We start from the raw sequence: 19,614 nt of genomic DNA, 5'->3' as shown, positions 1-19,614 counted from the left end.
GTTCCAGTTGAAGATACATACACAATACTTATAAGCATATTGTCTATTTACATCAGCATATCAGTTTACATTACAACTTATTATATTTGCATTTTTTTAGTTATATTTTTTGAATAGAGAGTGGATACTTCGTTTTAAATATACCTGAAGCATTTTATCACTAATGAAAAATGTTTATGTATACTTATAGACCATATTTTTTTCCTAATTCTGCATGATCTGAAACTGTACAGAAGTCTTTTTTGACAAAGATGCGATATTTCTGAACATATGTTTTCAAATATTTTCATTTGACAGACACAAAATGCTTCAAATGTATGATTGAAGCCAGCATCAAATGTGAAGATTGTCATCGCCTATTCTGCTACCACTGTGATATGAATTTTTTTTTTTAAACCCATTCCATGATCGGTTTTCCTGGGCCAGTGAATATTATGAAGCATTGCCACCAACTGTGACTGTTGACCTTAATGTGACATTTACTGACTGGCGTATGTAAACCAAAAAATTCTTTACATATGAAAACTTTTCTTTTTACCAAGCCTTTACAATATAAGTTCCAAAATATTGAAAGAAAAAAATAAATAAATTTTTTACTCAATAAGCAATTCAATTTTAATGGCATTTGACTTACTGAATATTATTTAAATATGCAATCTTTGCTAAGTTTATTATTATTTTCTTATTCAGAACCTGTTGTGCCAGTTACTGTGCCAAAAATTTCCTGTAACTGTAAAGACTGTAACCTTAACATAAAGAGTTCTGTCATCATGTGTACTTTCATAATGCTCTCAGGTATATTTTATTTAATATTAAGTTTGAACACATAAGTCTATGAGTATTTGCATCACTGAATATAGTAGCATCACTGAAGTTCTAGTGACGATACCCATACCCAAGAATGTGGACTTCAATCTTTGAGACACAAACATATCCATTCAGTGATGGAGATGAGTTTTACAAAAGATTCAAAATAAGCTGCTTTATTTTAGGAATAAATACTAAAACTAAGCTTTCTAGGCAGGTATGACCTTTATCTGCCCATATTTGAGTGTCAAGAGTGTGGATACAGCCTTCCTGCAGATGCTAAGATGTTGTATGATGGTGGATACTTCTGCTCATCAGCCAGGGAAAGTAACACATTCTTCAGCACCAAACTCCTGAACAACTGGCGTTTCCTTAAAAGGAACAACCCAGGTTTATCAATGAAATCCTTGTTAATAGCGCTCCAAGCGCTTGGCTCTCATAATGGAAGAGTAAGTATTTATTAATTTTATATATGTAATGTAAGTACCTGTATACATTAAACTGTATATATAATAATACATAAAAATATGAACCCACTCCACACATTCTCTTGTGCCACTTACATGTACAAAACCTTGTTCCTAAATGCACATCCTGATCTGAAACTCTTCCTTGATAGATGTAAAGGATCCCATAATCACCACACCAGAAATCAATATCTCTCTGATATCCCCCGAGTCAAACTAAATCTGTGCAAACTCTCTATGCAAATAAAGTAATTGGTTATTGCTCCTAATTGGTAAACTCTTTATTGAATTAAAAGCTGTCCAGCTGTTCAAAACATTATTCAAAAGTAAAACTAAAAAGCATTAATTTCATCCTTATAGTTTCCTACGTAGTTCTTCAAACTTGCACTGTTACTTGTGCTACCCACTTCCCCAATATATATGGCTAACTAATGCAACTTGCATGGCTTAGCCACATCTGGGCCTAGTGCTGGGAACTAGGTTCCCAGCACTACGCTGGGAACAAGGTTCCCAGTATTAGGCTGGGAACCAGGTTCCCAGTACTAGGCTAGGAACGTAGTTGTTCAATCTTGCACTATAACTTGTGCTACCCACTCCCCCAATATATGGGGCTAATCCATGCAAATTCTATATTCAGTATATATTTCAGGATGGTTGCATCAACTTTGAAGCAGCTAAAAGAACATTCCAGGAGTGGAGATTTATGCAGTATGAACTTGCAAATGTCCAAAGCTACAATAAGACCGTGTGCCCTGCTTGTCATACTAACCCATTTGCCATACATATTGATGGCAACAAAAAGTTATTCCGATATGAAAAAGTTGGAAGGTACAGTTCTTAAATAATTTTCCTTTTGTAAGATAAATTTTTATTTTTCAACAATTAATACATTTCTATTAGGGCAACTTATATATCACAATACATTATTCGTTATGTAAATATATCAATATCTGAAAAATTCTTACATGCAATACATAATAGCGTTATTCATGTATTACAACATTAAGTAATATATATTTACACAATCATCAAAATTGAAAACAAATCAATGTAAATTATGTAAATACTGTCATTTTGTTTCTTTCAGAGGATTGAGGGAATCATATTATTCAGAGAGTGTCTTTGCTGCTGACAATGATGTGACTAATCACCTTAACCATATAGAGAGCTTAAAAACAAAGGTAAATATTATGTGTACAGACTTTGTAAACTGTACATAGATTTTATATTTTTATTTATATATACAAGACTTTTTACATTCTTGTACAGCCACTAGCACGCATAGTGTTTCAAGCAAGTCGTTAATCCTATGTTCCCCAGAATATGACCCCACCAAATCCATTAACAACCAGGTACCCATTTTACTGTTGGGTAAGCAGGGGTGGGGGGGGGCATATTTAAGGGTTGATGCCCAGTAAATCTTCCAAGGCCAGGATACAAACCCAGGACAACGCGCTCGCGAAACGCCAGGCGAGTGTCTTAACCCACTACACCATTGGGAAAAGACAGTCATGATGTCTTACAGTTTACAGAGTTAATATATATATTATAACAAGTAGTTAGGTTTTTTTAACCCACAGGCAAGTCAACAAGTAAAACATAGAGTACTCAACGTTTGTCAAAAGCTACATGCACCATATAAATGGTGATTTTTGGGGTCTGAAGCCATATTGAGTAAGATGCTATATTTCTGTTGGTCTATATCACTTTTATATAACCCATTAGGTTAGGTTCTTTTCATTATTTATTATATATTTTATATATACTGTATTCATATAATATATATATATATATATATATATATATATATATATATATATATATATATATATATATATATATATATATATATATATATATATATATATATATATATATATATATATGACAATGTCAGACCACGAAGGAAAAATGAAACAGGAAATTTCCTTAAGTACTTTCGTATATTAAATACATCTTCAGAAGGTCAAGAAGGTCTTCAGAAGGTTCGTATATTAAATACATCTTCACCTTCTGAAGATGTATTTAATATACGAAAGTACTTAAGGAAATTTCCTGTTTCATTTTTCCTTCGTGGTCTGACATTGTCACATTCTTAATCACGTGTTTATTTTCGTGATATACACACATATATATATATATATATATATATATATATATATATATATATATATATATATATATATATATATATATATATATATATATATATATATATATATAACTGAAAACTCACACCCCAGAAGTGACTCGAACCCATACTCCCAGAAGCAACGCAACTGGTATGTACAAGACGCCTTAATCCACTTGACCATCACGACCGGACATAATGAGGTGATAGCCGAGGCTATATGAACCACCCCACCGCCGGCACTCGGATAGTTATCTTGGGCATAGCATTTTACCAAATCACCTCATTCTTTGGGGCACACGTGAGGAACACAAATGCGAACAAGCCTGAATGGTCCCCAGGACATATGCAACTGAAAACTCATACCCCAGAAGTGACTCGAACCCATACTCCCAGAAGCAACGCAACTGGTATGTACAAGACGCCTTAATCCACTTGACCATCACGACCGGACATAATGAGGTGATAGCCGAGGCTATATGAACCACCCCACCGCCGGCACTCGGATAGTTATCTTGGGCATAGCATTTTACCAAATCACCTCATTCTTTGGGGCACACGTGAGGAACACAAATGCGAACAAGCCTGAATGGTCCCCAGGACATATGCAACTGAAAACTCACACCCCAGAAGTGACTCGAACCCATACTCCCAGAAGCAACGCAACTGGTATGTACAAGACGCCTTAATCCACTTGACCATCACGACCGGACATAATGAGGTGATAGCCGAGGCTATATGAACCACCCCACCGCCGGCACTCGGATAGTTATCTTGGGCATAGCATTTTACCAAATCACCTCATTCTTTGGGGCACACGTGAGGAACACAAATGCGAACAAGCCTGAATGGTCCCCAGGACATATGCAACTGAAAACTCACACCCCAGAAGTGACTCGAACCCATACTCCCAGAAGCAACGCAACTGGTATGTACAAGACGCCTTAATCCACTTGACCACGACCGGACATAATGAGGTGATAGCCGAGGCTATATGAACCACCCCACCGCCGGCACTCGGATAGTTATCTTGGGCATAGCATTTTACCAAATCACCTCATTCTTTGGGGCACACGTGAGGAACACAAATGCGAACAAGCCTGAATGGTCCCCAGGACATATGCAACTGAAAACTCACACCCCAGAAGTGACTCGAACCCATACTCCCAGAAGCAACGCAACTGGTATGTACAAGACGCCTTAATCCACTTGACCATCACGACCGGACATAATGAGGTGATAGCCGAGGCTATATGAACCACCCCACCGCCGGCACTCGGATAGTTATCTTGGGCATAGCATTTTACCAAATCACCTCATTCTTTGGGGCACACGTGAGGAACACAAATGCGAACAAGCCTGAATGGTCCCCAGGACATATGCAACTGAAAACTCACACCCCAGAAGTGACTCGAACCCATACTCCCAGAAGCAACGCAACTGATATGTACAAGACGCCTTAATCCACTTGACCATCACGACCGGACATAATGAGGTGATAGCCGAGACTATATGAACCACCCCGCCGCCGGCACTCGGATAGTTATCTCGGGCATAGCATTTTACCAAATCACCTCATTCTTTGGGGCACACGTGAGGAACACAAATGCGAACAAGCCTGAATGGTCCCCAGGACATATGCAACTGAAAACTCACACCCCAGAAGTGACTCGAACCCATACTCCCAGAAGCAACGCAACTGGTATGTACAAGACGCCTTAATCCACTTGACCATCACGACCAGACATAATGAGGTGATAGCCGAGGCTATATGAACCACCCCACCGCCGGCACTCGGATAGTTATCTTGGGCATAGCATTTTACCAAATCACCTCATTCTTTGGGGCACACGTGAGGAACACAAATGCGAACAAGCCTGAATGGTCCCCAGGACATATGCAACTGAAAACTCACACCCCAGAAGTGACTCGAACCCATACTCCCAGAAGCAACGCAACTGGTATGTACAAGACGCCTTAATCCACTTGACCATCACGACCGGACATAATGAGGTGATAGCCGAGGCTATATGAACCACCCCACCGCCGGCACTCGGATAGTTATCTTGGGCATAGCATTTTACCAAATCACCTCATTCTTTGGGGCACACGTGAGGAACACAAATGCGAACAAGCCTGAATGGCCCCAGGACATATGCAACTGAAAACTCACACCCCAGAAGTGACTCGAAGTGACAGAAGTGACTATGCCCAAGATAACTATCCGAGTGCCGGCGGTGGGGTGGTTCATATAGCCTCGGCTATCACCTCATTATGTCCGGTCGTGATGGTCAAGTGGATTAAGGCGTCTTGTACATACCAGTTGCGTTGCTTCTGGGAGTATGGGTTCGAGTCACTTCTGGGGTGTGAGTTTTCAGTTGCATATGTCCTGGGGACCATTCAGGCTTGTTCGCATTTGTGTTCCTCACGTGTGCCCCAAAGAATGAGGTGATTTGGTAAAATGCTATGCCCAAGATAACTATCCGAGTGCCGGCGGTGGGGTGGTTCATATAGCCTCGGCTATCACCTCATTATGTCCGGTCGTGATGGTCAAGTGGATTAAGGCGTCTTGTACATACCAGTTGCGTTGCTTCTGGGAGTATGGGTTCGAGTCACTTCTGGGGTGTGAGTTTTCAGTTGCATATGTCCTGGGGACCATTCAGGCTTGTTTGCATTTGTGTTCCTCACGTGTGCCCCAAAGAATGAGGTGATTTGGTAAAATGCTATGCCCAAGATAACTATCCGAGTGCCGGCGGTGGGGTGGTTCATATAGCCTCGGCTATCACCTTATTATGTCCGGTCGTGATGGTCAAGTGGATTAAGGCGTCTTGTACATACCAGTTGCGTTGCTTCTGGGAGTATGGGTTCGAGTCACTTCTGGGGTGTGAGTTTTCAGTTGCATATGTCCTGGGGACCATTCAGGCTTGTTCGCATTTGTGTTCCTCACGTGTGCCCCAAAGAATGAGGTGATTTGGTAAAATGCTATGCCCAAGATAACTATCCGAGTGCCGGCGGTGGGGTGGTTCATATAGCCTCGGCTATCACCTCATTATGTCCGGTCGTGATGGTCAAGTGGATTAAGGCGTCTTGTACATACCAGTTGCGTTGCTTCTGGGAGTATGGGTTCGAGTCACTTCTGGGGTGTGAGTTTTCAGTTGCATATGTCCTGGGGACCATTCAGGCTTGTTCGCATTTGTGTTCCTCACGTGTGCCCCAAAGAATGAGGTGATTTGGTAAAATGCTATGCCCAAGATAACTATCCGAGTGCCGGCGGTGGGGTGGTTCATATAGCCTCGGCTATCACCTCATTATGTCCGGTCGTGATGGTCAAGTGGATTAAGGCGTCTTGTACATACCAGTTGCGTTGCTTCTGGGAGTATGGGTTCGAGTCACTTCTGGGGTGTGAGTTTTCAGTTGCATATGTCCTGGGGACCATTCAGGCTTGTTCGCATTTGTGTTCCTCACGTGTGCCCCAAAGAATGAGGTGATTTGGTAAAATGCTATGCCCAAGATAACTATCCGAGTGCCGGCGGTGGGGTGGTTCATATAGCCTCGGCTATCACCTCATTATGTCCGGTCGTGATGGTCAAGTGGATTAAGGCGTCTTGTACATACCAGTTGCGTTGCTTCTGGGAGTATGGGTTCGAGTCACTTCTGGGGTGTGAGTTTTCAGTTGCATATGTCCTGGGGACCATTCAGGCTTGTTCGCATTTGTGTTCCTCACGTGTGCCCCAAAGAATGAGGTGATTTGGTAAAATGCTATGCCCAAGATAACTATCCGAGTGCCGGCGGTGGGGTGGTTCATATAGCCTCGGCTATCACCTCATTATGTCCAGTCGTGATGGTCAAGTGGATTAAGGCGTCTTGTACATACCAGTTGCGTTGCTTCTGGGAGTATGGGTTCGAGTCACTTCTGGGGTGTGAGTTTTCAGTTGCATATGTCCTGGGGACCATTCAGGCTTGTTCGCATTTGTGTTCCTCACGTGTGCCCCAAAGAATGAGGTGATTTGGTAAAATGCTATGCCCAAGATAACTATCCGAGTGCCGGCGGTGGGGTGGTTCATATAGCCTCGGCTATCACCTCATTATGTCCGGTCGTGATGGTCAAGTGGATTAAGGCGTCTTGTACATACCAGTTGCGTTGCTTCTGGGAGTATGGGTTCGAGTCACTTCTGGGGTGTGAGTTTTCAGTTGCATATGTCCTGGGGACCATTCAGGCTTGTTCGCATTTGTGTTCCTCACGTGTGCCCCAAAGAATGAGGTGATTTGGTAAAATGCTATGCCCAAGATAACTATCCGAGTGCCGGCGGTGGGGTGGTTCATATAGCCTCGGCTATCACCTCATTATGTCCGGTCGTGATGGTCAAGTGGATTAAGGCGTCTTGTACATACCAGTTGCGTTGCTTTTGGGAGTATGGGTTCGAGTCACTTCTGGGGTGTGAGTTTTCAGTTGCATATGTCCTGGGGACCATTCAGGCTTGTTCGCAATTGTGTTCCTCACGTGTGCCCCAAAGAATGAGGTGATTTGGTAAAATGCTATGCCCAAGATAACTATCCGAGTGCCGGCGGTGGGGTGGTTCATATAGCCTCGGCTATCACCTCATTATGTCCGGTCGTGATGGTCAAGTGGATTAAGGCGTCTTGTACATACCAGTTGCGTTGCTTCTGGGAGTATGGGTTCGAGTCACTTCTGGGGTGTGAGTTTTCAGTTGCATATGTCCTGGGGACCATTCAGGCTTGTTCGCATTTGTGTTCCTCACGTGTGCCCCAAAGAATGAGGTGATTTGGTAAAATGCTATGCCCAAGATAACTATCCGAGTGCCGGCGGTGGGGTGGTTCATATAGCCTCGGCTATCACCTCATTATGTCCGGTCGTGATGGTCAAGTGGATTAAGGCGTCTTGTACATACCAGTTGCGTTGCTTCTGGGAGTATGGGTTCGAGTCACTTCTGGGGTGTGAGTTTTCAGTTGCATATGTCCTGGGGACCATTCAGGCTTGTTCGCATTTGTGTTCCTCACGTGTGCCCCAAAGAATGAGGTGATTTGGTAAAATGCTATGCCCAAGATAACTATCCGAGTGCCGGCGGTGGGGTGGTTCATATAGCCTCGGCTATCACCTCATTATGTCCGGTCGTGATGGTCAAGTGGATTAAGGCGTCTTGTACATACCAGTTGCGTTGCTTCTGGGAGTATGGGTTCGAGTCACTTCTGGGGTGTGAGTTTTCAGTTGCATATGTCCTGGGGACCATTCAGGCTTGTTCGCATTTGTGTTCCTCACGTGTGCCCCAAAGAATGAGGTGATTTGGTAAAATGCTATGCCCAAGATAACTATCCGAGTGCCGGCGGTGGGGTGGTTCATATAGCCTCGGCTATCACCTCATTATGTCCAGTCGTGATGGTCAAGTGGATTAAGGCGTCTTGTACATACCAGTTGCGTTGCTTCTGGGAGTATGGGTTCGAGTCACTTCTGGGGTGTGAGTTTTCAGTTGCATATGTCCTGGGGACCATTCAGGCTTGTTCGCATTTGTGTTCCTCACGTGTGCCCCAAAGAATGAGGTGATTTGGTAAAATGCTATGCCCAAGATAACTATCCGAGTGCCGGCGGTGGGGTGGTTCATATAGCCTCGGCTATCACCTCATTATGTCCGGTCGTGATGGTCAAGTGGATTAAGGCGTCTTGTACATACCAGTTGCGTTGCTTCTGGGAGTATGGGTTCGAGTCACTTCTGGGGTGTGAGTTTTCAGTTGCATATGTCCTGGGGACCATTCAGGCTTGTTCGCATTTGTGTTCCTCACGTGTGCCCCAAAGAATGAGGTGATTTGGTAAAATGCTATGCCCAAGATAACTATCCGAGTGCCGGCGGTGGGGTGGTTCATATAGCCTCGGCTATCACCTCATTATGTCCGGTCGTGATGGTCAAGTGGATTAAGGCGTCTTGTACATACCAGTTGCGTTGCTTTTGGGAGTATGGGTTCGAGTCACTTCTGGGGTGTGAGTTTTCAGTTGCATATGTCCTGGGGACCATTCAGGCTTGTTCGCATTTGTGTTCCTCACGTGTGCCCCAAAGAATGAGGTGATTTGGTAAAATGCTATGCCCAAGATAACTATCCGAGTGCCGGCGGTGGGGTGGTTCATATAGCCTCGGCTATCACCTCATTATGTCCGGTCGTGATGGTCAAGTGGATTAAGGCGTCTTGTACATACCAGTTGCGTTGCTTCTGGGAGTATGGGTTCGAGTCACTTCTGGGGTGTGAGTTTTCAGTTGCATATGTCCTGGGGACCATTCAGGCTTGTTCGCATTTGTGTTCCTCACATGTGCCCCAAAGAATGAGGTGATTTGGTAAAATGCTATGCCCAAGATAACTATCCGAGTGCCGGCGGTGGGGTGGTTCATATAGCCTCGGCTATCACCTCATTATGTCCGGTCGTGATGGTCAAGTGGATTAAGGCGTCTTGTACATACCAGTTGCGTTGCTTCTGGGAGTATGGGTTCGAGTCACTTCTGGGGTGTGAGTTTTCAGTTGCATATGTCCTGGGGACCATTCAGGCTTGTTCGCATTTGTGTTCCTCACGTGTGCCCCAAAGAATGAGGTGATTTGGTAAAATGCTATGCCCAAGATAACTATCCGAGTGCCGGCGGTGGGGTGGTTCATATAGCCTCGGCTATCACCTCATTATGTCCGGTCGTGATGGTCAAGTGGATTAAGGCGTCTTGTACATACCAGTTGCGTTGCTTCTGGGAGTATGGGTTCGAGTCACTTCTGGGGTGTGAGTTTTCAGTTGCATATGTCCTTGGGACCATTCAGGCTTGTTCGCAAATATATATATATATATATATATATATATATATATATATATATATATATATATATATATATATATATATATGCAAACAAGCCTGAATGGTCCCCAGGACTATATACAACTGAAAACTCACTTCTTTCTGAGTCACTTCTGGGGTGTGAGTTTTCAGTTATATATATATATATATATATATATATATATATATATATATATATATATATGTCGTACCTAGTAGCCAGAACTCACTTCTCAGCCTACTATTCAAGGCCCGATTTGCCTAATAAGCCAAGTTTTCCTGAATTAATATATTTACTATATTTTTTTTCTTATGAAATGATAAAGCAACCCTTTTCTCTATGTATGAGGTCAATTTTTTTTTATTGGAGTTAAAATTAACGTAGATATATGACCGAACCTAACCAACCCTACCTAACCTAACCTAACCTATATTTATCGGTAAGGTTAGGTTAGGTAGCCAAAAAAAGCTAGGTTAGGTTAGGTTAGGTAGGTTAGGTAGACGAAAAAACATTAATTCATGAAAACTTGGCTTATTAGGCAAATCGGGCCTTGAATAGTAGGCTGAGAAGTGCGTTCTGGCTATTAGGTACGACATATATATATATATATATATATATATATATATATATATATATATATATATATATATATATATATATATATATATATATATATATATATATATATATATATATATATATATGTCGTACCTAGTAGCCAGAACTCACTTCTCAGCCTACTATTCAAGGCCCGATTTGCCTAATAAGCCAAGTTTTCCTGAATTAATATATTTACTATAATTTTTTTCTTATGAAAAGATAAAGCAACCCTTTTCTCTATGTATGAGGTCAATTTTTTTTTATTGCAGTTAAAATTAACGTAGATATATGACCGAACCTAACCAACCCTACCTAACCTAACCTAACCTATATTTATATGTAAGGTTAGGTTAGGTAGCCAAAAAAAGCTAGGTTAGGTTAGGTTAGGTAGGTTAGGTAGACGAAAAAACATTAATTCATGAAAACTTGTCTTATTAGGCAAATCGGGCCTTGAATAGTAGGCTGAGAAGTGCGTTCTGGCTATTAGGTACGACATATATATATATATATATATATATATATATATATATATATATGTCGTACCTAGTAGCCAGAACTCACTTCTCAGCCTACTATGCAAGGCCCGATTTGCCTAATAAGCCAAGTTTTCATGAATTAATTGTTTTTCGACTACCTAACCTACCTAACCTGACCTAACCTAACTTTTTCGGTTACCTAACCTAACCTAACCTATAGAGATAGGTTAGGTTAGGTTAGGTAGGGATGGTTAGGTTTGGTCATATATCTACGTTAATTTTAACTCTAATAAAAAAAAAGTGACCTCATACATAATGAAATGGGTAGCTTTATCATTTCATAAGAAAAAAATTAGAGAAAATATATTAATTCAGGAAAACTTGGCTTATTAGGCAAATCGAGCCTTGCATAGTAGGCTGAGAAGTGCGTTCTGGCTATAAGGTACGACATATATATATATATATATATATATATATATATATATATATATATATATATATATATATATATGTCGTACCTAATAGCCAGAACGCACTTCTCAGCCTACTATTCAAGGCCCGATTTGCCTAATAAGCCAAGTTTTCCTGAATTAATATATTTACTATAATTTTTTTCTTATGAAAAGATAAAGCAACCCTTTTCTCTATGTATGAGGTCAATTTTTTTTTATTGGAGTTAAAATTAACGTAGATATATGACCGAACCTAACCAACCCTACCTAACCTAACCTAACCTATATTTATATGTAAGGTTAGGTTAGGTAGCCAAAAAAAGCTAGGTTAGGTTAGGTTAGGTAGGTTAGGTAGACGAAAAAACATTAATTCATGAAAACTTGTCTTATTAGGCAAATCGGGCCTTGAATAGTAGGCTGAGAAGTGCGTTCTGGCTATTAGGTACGACATATATATATATATATATATATATATATATATATATATATATATATATATATATATATATATATATATATATATATATATATATATATATATATATATATATATATATATATGTCGTACCTAATAGCCAGAACGCACTTCTCAGCCTACTATTCAAGGCCCGATTTGCCTAATAAGCCAAGTTTTCATGAATTAATGTTTTTTCGTCTACCTAACCTACCTAACCTAACCTAACCTAGCTTTTTTTGGCTACCTAACCTAACCTTACCTATAAATATAGGTTAGGTTAGGTTAGGTAGGGTTGGTTAGGTTCGGTCATATATCTACGTTAATTTTAACTCCAATAAAAAAAAATTGACCTCATACATAGAGAAAAGGGTTGCTTTATCATTTCATAAGAAAAAAATTATAGTAAATATATTAATTCAGGAAAACTTGGCTTATTAGGCAAATCGGGCCTTGAATAGTAGGCTGAGAAGTGAGTTCTGGCTACTAGGTACGACATATATATATATATATATATATATATATATATATATGTCGTACCTAGTAGCCAGAACTCACTTTTTGGCCTACTATGCAAGGCCCGATTTGCCTAATAAGCCAAGTTTTCCTGAATTAATATATTTTCTCTATTTTTTTTCTTATGAAATGATAAAGCTACCCATTTCATTAATTATGAGGTCAATTTTTTTTGTATTGGAGTTAAAATTAACGTAGATATATGACCGAACCTAACCAACCCTACCTAACCTAACCTAACCTATCCCTATAGGTTAGGTTCGGTTAGGTAGCCGAAAAAGTTAGGTTAGGTTAGGTTAGGTAGGTTAGGTAGTCGAAAAACAATTAATTCATGAAAACTTGGCTTATTAGGCAAATCGGGCCTTGCATAGTAGGCTGAGAAGTGCGTTCTGGCTACTAGGTACGACATATATATATATATATATATATATATATATATATATATATATATATATATATATATATATATATATGTCGTACCTAGTAGCCAGAACTCACTTCTCAGCCTACTATGCAAGGCTTGATTTGCCTAATAAGCCTAGTTTTCATGAATTAATGTTTTTTCGACTACCTAACCTACCTAACCTAACCTAATCTAACGTTTTCGGCTACCTAACCTAACCTAACCTATAAAGATAGGTTAGGTTAGGTTAGGTAGGGTTGGTTAGGTTCGGTCATATATCTACGTTAACTTTAACTCCAATAAAAAAAATTGACCTCAAACATAATGAAATGGGTAGCTTTATCATTTCATGAGAAAAAAATTAGAGAAAATATATTAATTCAGTAAAACTTGGCTTATTAGGCAAATCGGGCCTTGCATAGTAGGCTGAGAAGTGAGTTCTGGCTACTAGGTACGACATATATATATATATATATATATATATATATATATATATATATATATATATATATATATATATATATATATATATATGTCGTACCTAATAGCCAGAACGCACTTCTCAGCCTACTATTCAAGGCCCGATTTGCCTAATAAGCCAAGTTTTCATGAATTAATGTTTTTTCGTCTACCTAACCTACCTAACCTAACCTAACCTACCTTTTTTTGGCTACCTAACCTAACCTTACCTATAAATATAGGTTAGGTTAGGTTAGGTAGGGTTGGTTAGGTTCGGTCATATATCTACGTTAATTTTAACTCCAATAAAAAAAATTGACCTCATACATAGAGAAAAGGGTTGCTTTATCATTTCATAAGAAAAAAATTATAGTAAATATATTAATTCAGGAAAACTTGGCTTATTAGGCAAATCGGGCCTTGAATAGTAGGCTGAGAAGTGAGTTCTGGCTACTAGGTACGACATATATATATATATATATATATATATATATATATATATATATATATATATATATATATATATTATATAAATATATAATATATATGATATATATATATAATATATATCATTTATATTTGATTTGCAGAAGAGCCAAAATTGTGGTGTCTCGTTGTGGAAAGCGGCGCGAAACGAATCGTATACACACAAATCCCTGGACAAGACTGGCATAAGCCTTGCATCATGCCGGCATGGTGTAATTCTCAAAATGTGCAGTATGACTCGTGGTGATGTTTTTGGCTATGCACACTATCTCCATATAAATTACTTCAAAATTACCAAGTACATCTGCCAGGACATCATATGCCAGTACAGTACTGGCCATGGGCCCTGAAAATTCAAGAAAAAAATAAAAAAATCACCCTACTGGAGACAAAGCCGTTCCTAGGTTTTTTGCATGCAAAAGCACAAGCATGGTATTGCCAGGTAAATAATTATCATTTGTCAAAATAACGGGTATAAATGTAACTTTATTTTAAGGTTAAAAACTATTAATTAGAATAAAGTATTTAGTCATAATTAAATTTTTGAGCAATCGACTAATATTCTTTCCTTGTAATTATTTTACAGTGTGTTACATCTTAATTATAGGTCTTGTATGGAGGACGCTGGCAGCACGGAAGTGGTTTGACCACAGGTGAAGAAACCGAGCAAATTTTCAGCTATATGTCGCGGTACAACAGTACCACCAAAAACATGTTGAAAGCCGGTTAGTTTATAGTGCATTGTTACAATGAGGAAGGTATAATCTATTAAAACTTGCTAGTGATATTTATTATGTGTAATGAAGATGACTTCAGTAACTAGCAACACCTGGTGTCACCCTACAACTTTGTGTATATGAATTGGATTTGATTAATATAGCAAGTAAATTATAGATAGTATAAAAGTGAATGTTGACCAGACCACACACTAGAAGGTGAAGGGATGACAACGTTTCAGTCCGTCCTGGACCATTCTAAAGTCGATTGTGATGAGGAAGTAGACAGGCAATAAATAGGCTAGAGAGAGCTGAGGAGCAAAGTAAGGTGTATTTTAGGGGATAGTAATAATAATAAGAGCTGCAGATGGCCGATTGGCCCATACGAGGCAGCTGCTATTATAACCACTGAATGAGAAGGAGATAGGAATAAGAACTAACTAACACACCAACAAACTAACACACTTCGTAGCAATCTAGTTCACAGTGCTCCTCAAAAAAAAAAAAAAAAATGCTCCTCCTGCTGCTGGTGTCTACTCTATTTCCTGTTCATCTTGTACAATACTTTGGCGAAACTGGCTGTACACTGAATGACAGACTTAAAGAACACAAGAGAAGTGTCAAGTCTGCAGACACTAACAATGCTCCCTTCTGCCATGTGAGGGATTCTAATCATCCCATAGATTGGTCTTCCTCCAAAATAATCTTTCCTGCCTCTACTCTCCACAGACGCCGTCTTGTTGAATCGGCTCTAATACACAATGTACCTAACATGAACTTGAGTCCTGGCTTTGTTGCTGTGGACTCTTCCCTTTCACAGTATATACTCAAAGGCTGAAATCTTTCTAACAAACGTGACCTAACAAAAGCCTACCTCTTCCATTTATCTATCTTTTCTTTCTCTCTTCTCCCTTTTTACTGTTCATTGTCTTCTCCTACGCTCCCTTGCTATCGTCTTCTTATTCCTATCTCCTCATTTGGTGCTTATAATAGGAGCTGCCTCGTATGGGCCAATAGGCCCTCTGCAGCTCTTATTATTATTACTATCCCAAATAGTAAACAAAATAATAAATAAATAAATAAATAAACAAACAAAATATCATCGAATTAGGCAATATTTTGGTGTTTTTCCACGTTTTTGTGAATTTTCAGTAAATTGCTATTAATTCATTAAATATACGATAAAAATGATGCAAACACATAATTGATTAGAAATTAACCTTAAACACATCATTTTCAATCAACCATTTGTTTCTCGTTAAAATACTGAGTAAGATATTGGAAAGGGGAGAAGTTCTGTTTTTATTGCATATATCGACGTTTCAGCCGGATTAGAGCGGTTTTACGTGTACATCTTCCATCGGTAATATAAACGGAAAATCAGGAACATTTTAGTTAATTCTAATGAAAACACATTGATTTTTATCATTTGTATTTGAAACAACATTGTCATATGTCTTTTCTTGGATCTAAATAATACGAAACCTCACTCTATGATTTGAAGTTAAAATCCTCAAATATGGTAATATAGTGACTTTTTTCACGTTATTCATGTAGTGTAATTTTACGTATATATATTCGTTTTCACCAATATTTCGATACTACTTCATGTTTTCTCACGATATGTGATTTGGCCTTCAAATCTCAGAATTTCGCAAATTTTGCATTTTTAAGCAAGTTTTCTTGCATTTTGTGTTGTACTAAAAATCATCGAATTTAGCAATATTTTGACCTTTATCATCCCCTTTTCCTTTATGTGATTTAAACAAAATATCATCGAATTAGGCAATATTTTGCCGTTTTTCTAAATTTATGTGAATTTTCAGTTTATTGTTATTAATTCATTAAATATACGATAAAAATTATGCAAACACATAATTGATCAGAAAATAACCTTAAATACTTCATTTTCAATCATCTATTTGTTTCTCGTTAAAATACTGAGTAAGATATTGAAAAGGGGAGAAGCTCTGTTTTTATTGCATATATCGACGTTTCAGCCGGATTAGAACGGTTTTACGTGTACATCTTCCATCGGTAATATGAACCGAAAATCAGGAACATTTTAGTTAGTTTTAATGAAAACACATTGATTTTTATCATTTGTATTGGAAGCAATATCTTTATACGTTTTTTCTAGGGTCTAAAAAATACGAAACGTCGCTCTATGATTCGAAGTTAAAATCCTCAAATTTGGTATAGTAATAACTTTTTTTCACGTTTTTCATGTAGTTTGATATTACGTATATATATTCGTTTTCACCAATATTTCGATACTACTTCATGTTTTCTCACGATATGTGATTTGGCCTTCATATCTCAGATTTTCCCATAATATTGCATTTTAAGCAAGTTTTATTCCATTTTGATTTGTACTAAAAATCATTGAATTCAGCAATATTTTGACGTTTATCATCCCCATTTCCTTTATGTGATATAAAAAAATATAATCGAAATAGGCAATATTTTGCTGTTTTTCCACGTTTTTGTAAATTTTCAGTTTATTGCTATTAATTCATTAAATATACGATAAAAATGATGGAAACACATAATTAATTAGAAATTAACCTTAAACACTTCATTTTCAATCAACTTTTTGTTTCTCGTTAAAATACTGAGAAAGATATTGGAAAGGGGAGAAGTTCTGTTTTTATTGCTTGTATCGACGTTTCAGCCGGATTAGAGCGGTTTTACGTGTACATCTTCCACCGGTAATATAAACGGAAAATCAGGAACATTTTAGTTAATTCTAATAAAAACACATTGATTTTTATCATTTGTATCTGAAACAACATTGTCATATGTCTATTCTTGGATCTAAATAATACGAAACCTCGCTCTATGATTTGAAGTTAAAATCCTCAAATATGGTAATATAGTGACTTTTTTCACGTTATTTATGTAGTGTGATTTTGCGTATATACATTCGTTTTTACCAATATTTCGATACTACTTCATGTTTTCTCACGATATGTGATTTGGCCTTCAAATCTCAGAATTTCGCAAATTTTGCATTTTTAAGCAAGTTTTCTTGCATTTTGTTTTGTACTAAAAATCATCGAATTGAGCAATATTTTGACCTTTATCATCCCCTTTTCCTTTATGTGATTTAAACAAAATATCATCGAATTAGGCAATATTTTGCCGTTTTTCCACGATTTTGTGAATTTTCAGTTTATTGTTATTAATTCATTAAATATACGATAAAAATTATGCAAACACATAATTGATCAGAAAATAACCTTAAATACTTCACTTTCAATCATCTATTTGTTTCTCGTTAAAATACTGAGTAAGATATTGAAAAGGGGAGAAGTTCTGTTTTTATTGAATATATCGACGTTTCAGCCGGATTAGAACGGTTTTACGTGTACTTCTTCCATCCGTAATATAAACCGAAAATCAGGAACATTTTAGTTAATTTTAATGAAAACACATTGATTTTTATCATTTTTATTGGAAGCAACATCTTTATACGTTTTTTCTAGGGTCTAAAAAATACGAAACGTCGCTCTATAATTCGAAGTTAAAATTCTCAAATTTGGTATAATAATGACTTTTTTCACGTTTTTCATGTAGTTTGATATTACGTAAATATATTCATTTTTACCAATACAAAATATCCCAAACATCCCAAATTTTACGCTTGAGCCATATTTTAAAGCCAAATTCTTGCTCTCTGCATGTATTCGCAGTTTGAAATTACGACTTTTTATACCGAATATATGCCAATTACTGATTCGGCGATGGATCACATTTTGTCCAAACCCTCTTTGCAGTTTTTAAAATATCCCAAACATCCCAAATTCGACGCTTGAACCATATTTTGGAGCCAAAATCTAGCTCTATGCATGTATTCGCTGTTTGAAAATACGATTATTTATATCGAAAATATGCCATTTACTGAGTGCGGCAATTGGTCACATTTTGCCCAAATCCCCCAAGCAGTTTTCATAATATCCCAAACATCCGCAATTCGACGCTTGAGCCATATTTTGGAGCCAAATTCTGGTTCTCTGCATGTATTCGCCATTTTAAATTACGACTTTTAGTGATTTATTTACCTTATGTGAAAGTATATTTTGGTAGCAGTCTTTCCTGTAGACATATTTTATTAAATATGACCGAAAAAGTAAGATTAATAATTCTAACACGAATTTTCTCAATCTTTCGTACATTATGCTTCACTGTTGGAGGTAAATTAAAAATCACTTCTCCAAAATTCATTTTTATTTCTAGTCTGACGCGACACGGGCGCGTTTCGTAAAACTTATTACATTTTCAAAGACTTCACAAACATAGGAATGTGCCTAAATGCCAACAGCGACTGCCCTGACAGGTACAAGAGGAGTGTTGTTAACGCATACGTCGACCGTGCTCTCAGCCACAGCTCAGAATGGAAGCAAGTCGACGAAGAACTCTGTAGGGTAAGGCAGGTTCTAGTCAATAACGGCTTCTCCAATGGTTTCATCGAAAACATCATAAGAAGGAAAGTGAAAAGCCATGCAACCTCCGAAGAGACAACTAACACAACACCTATACCCCCTATTAGACTATTTTACAGGAACTTCTTTTCCACAGCTCATAAAACAGAGGAAAGGGTCCTGAAAGATATTGTTAATAGAAACGTTATCCCTACAGACAAAAATCAGAGGATACAACTGACGATTTACTATAAAACCAGAAAAACGGCCAGCCTACTCATGAGAAACTCTCCAGACACGAAACAGAACGCTTTAAAAGAGACTAACGTCGTCTATGCCTTCAAATGCCCACTTGGGGACTGTAAGCTCCAAAAAACCCAGTATATAGGCAAGACAACAAC

At 38.0% G+C, this 19,614-nt stretch overlaps 1 protein-coding gene across 1 annotated transcript; it reads left to right on the top strand.

The window, feature by feature from the left end:
* The first annotated feature begins 1,953 nt into the window (after positions 1-1,953).
* On the top strand, positions 1,954-14,825 carry LOC138370150 (uncharacterized). The gene is made up of 3 exons (XM_069334142.1): positions 1,954-2,102; positions 2,362-2,455; positions 14,681-14,825. Exons 1-3 carry the CDS (start codon positions 1,978-1,980, stop codon positions 14,801-14,803), a joined length of 342 nt encoding a protein of 113 aa, XP_069190243.1. The 5' UTR covers positions 1,954-1,977; the 3' UTR covers positions 14,804-14,825.
* Positions 14,826-19,614: the final 4,789 nt, after the last annotated feature.

This window comes from Procambarus clarkii, chromosome 31 (assembly GCF_040958095.1).
Source record: "Procambarus clarkii isolate CNS0578487 chromosome 31, FALCON_Pclarkii_2.0, whole genome shotgun sequence".
NCBI classification, from domain to species: domain Eukaryota; kingdom Metazoa; phylum Arthropoda; class Malacostraca; order Decapoda; family Cambaridae; genus Procambarus; species Procambarus clarkii.
The sequence above is the reverse complement of the archived record's forward strand: the minus strand, read 5'-3'. Positions and strand labels throughout refer to the sequence as shown.

What these genes read in the sequence shown, in the direction of transcription:
- LOC138370150 (XM_069334142.1), top strand. Translation starts at nt 1,978, where the DNA reads ATGCAGTATGAACTTGCAAATGTCCAAAGCTACAATAAGACCGTGTGC. An exon ending in CGATATGAAAAAGTTGGAAG is followed by an intron (nt 2,103 to 2,361) that starts GTACAGTTCTTA and finishes TGTTTCTTTCAG; the next exon opens with AGGATTGAGGGAATCATATT. An exon ending in TAGAGAGCTTAAAAACAAAG is followed by an intron (nt 2,456 to 14,680) that starts GTAAATATTATG and finishes TCTTAATTATAG; the next exon opens with GTCTTGTATGGAGGACGCTG.